This window comes from Lactuca sativa, chromosome 9 (assembly GCF_002870075.4).
Source record: "Lactuca sativa cultivar Salinas chromosome 9, Lsat_Salinas_v11, whole genome shotgun sequence".
Classification (NCBI taxonomy): domain Eukaryota; kingdom Viridiplantae; phylum Streptophyta; class Magnoliopsida; order Asterales; family Asteraceae; genus Lactuca; species Lactuca sativa.
Window position 1 is genome coordinate 52,591,475 of NC_056631.2, and position 1,941 is coordinate 52,593,415.

Here is a 1,941-nt window from a genome sequence, read left to right on the forward strand (position 1 = left end):
GTTTGAGAGCTTCTAGCTTCTAGCGTTTGACAAAACGCTCCGTTTAAAACAAAAATTATCGTTTGACACTATAAACTTCTAGCGTTTAGTTTAATCAAAATGCTCCAAATCCAAATGCTACTTCATGTAGCGTTTAACAAAACGCTACAAGCTACCCGCTACCAGCTAGTTTTGCCGAACACACCTCTTATCCACCCGGGTTCAGTTCATGGAAGACGAAATACATTCATCATGCCAGTTAAATCTTTTATTTTTTCTCTATTCCTTGTGTTCACTTGCGTAGGTAGATACGACTAGCACTAATCGGGTAATAAAAACAAACATATTAGTATGAAACTCATGTATCATATGACACAAATTTATGTCCATATAATGTCGAATTGTCGACGTTATTTGACACCAATGATATCAAACAGTAATAGTAACAATCACATGATAAAATACAAAGAAACTCCATTCAACACCATAACACAAACCGAAAACCTTCATGTTCCAAGAAGATCCACCAAGATCATGCATTTTGCATTTCGACCACCTTTTTCCAAGAAGGTCGGGTAGAGATTTCTTCCCACCATCGTCCCACATTCTTCCTTGACTTGAACAGCTCAGCCCTGTTAGTTTTCTCCACCAAGTATTGGGTGTTAGGCAAGTGAGAGAGATCAGCCAATGTGAACTCATCACCTGCTAAGTATCGAGTCACACCAAGCCTCTTCTCATAGACATTAAGAACTTTTACAAGCTTTGATTCGTTTTGTTTGATCAATGCCTCATCTTGTTTCATTTTCATTCGTGGAGCAAAAAATAGCTGAAAGGTGAGAATTGAGCTTGGGGGATTGAAGCTTTGTGATTCTGCTTCTAGCCATTGATCGATTGAAGCTTTTACCAATGGGTTTGTTCCAAATAGGCCAATGGTTCCTTTGTTTTGGTACTTTTCTGCTATATATCGACATATGGCTCTAGACTCTGTAATCCACACAAAGAATCCATCAATTCTCAGTATTTTATCTGCTAATGACGCTCTGATTCAATCGTAAATAAGTAGCATCGCTCATATAAGTTTTTGACGCACACATACACATAGACGAGGATATACCAAATAGGGTGATTTCATCATCTTGAAATGCCGGAACTTGGCCAAAGGGCTGTATCAGAAAGAGCAATAAAGAGAGGTGAATTGCGATTCTCTTTCAAGCATTTAAACAAATAGTTAGAATCCATGAGTTACTTGAATCAGTTTACACCAAAATCGTAAACGGTGCAATTACCTGCTACACTAAGATTCAGGACAGGTAATTTGACATGAAAAACGAGCTGCATTAAACTCAAATTTTCCTCCAGCATAATTAAACGACGAATAACGAAAGAAAGAAAAAAATCAGAGTAAACCATTATATGTACCTGAAGTTTAAGGTAATCAGGTTTCTTTTGTTCGCCTTTCGCCATGCTGATGGGTACAAGCTGAAATGGGACATCTTTCTCAAGGAGGCAGGCCAAGACCCTTGACACGGCGGTCGAGAATGGTGGTCCGTACACCTTCACCGGCGTAGCCATTGAGCTAGTGGATAAGTCAATTGGATGAGTTCAGTTTCTGTTTTATGGGCGAAAAGGTTGGAGCGAGGCTCATCACGTGATTGAACATAAATGGGTTCCCTGCTTATCACGTGATTGTACATGAACGTGATTCCCTGCTTGAACATGAATGGGTTCCCTACTAATCTTGTATTCTAGACTAAACTAGTAATTGAGTATCGGGGGTGTTTTCAGTTGTTTTTGTGATGTATTAGAATATCATAAGAAAAGAAAATAATCCTACTAATAAATGAAAATTTTTTGACACTTGTTATTTTTTATTTTATTTTGATATATGTTATTTTTTAGGATTTTTAAAATTGTTATTTTCCACTTGTTATTTTTTAGGAATTTTAATTTTTTTTAAAATAA

General features: G+C 37.1%; 1 protein-coding gene across 1 annotated transcript; it reads right to left on the minus strand.

The window, feature by feature from the left end:
- Positions 1-308: 308 nt before the first annotated feature.
- On the minus strand, positions 309-1,618 carry LOC111921220 (glutathione S-transferase F11). The gene is made up of 3 exons (XM_023916793.3): positions 1,399-1,618; positions 1,094-1,142; positions 309-963 (listed from the first exon to the last, which is right to left on the minus strand). The coding sequence occupies exons 1-3, from the start codon at positions 1,549-1,551 to the stop codon at positions 512-514; spliced, it is 654 nt and encodes a 217-aa protein (XP_023772561.2). The 5' UTR covers positions 1,552-1,618; the 3' UTR covers positions 309-511.
- Positions 1,619-1,941: the final 323 nt, after the last annotated feature.

What these genes read in the sequence shown, in the direction of transcription:
- LOC111921220 (XM_023916793.3), bottom strand. Translation starts at nt 1,551, where the DNA reads ATGGCTACGCCGGTGAAGGTGTACGGACCACCATTCTCGACCGCCGTG. An exon ending in CTGATTACCTTAAACTTCAG is followed by an intron (nt 1,143 to 1,398) that starts GTACATATAATG and finishes TTTCTGATACAG; the next exon opens with CCCTTTGGCCAAGTTCCGGC. An exon ending in TGATGAAATCACCCTATTTG is followed by an intron (nt 964 to 1,093) that starts GTATATCCTCGT and finishes TGTGGATTACAG; the next exon opens with AGTCTAGAGCCATATGTCGA.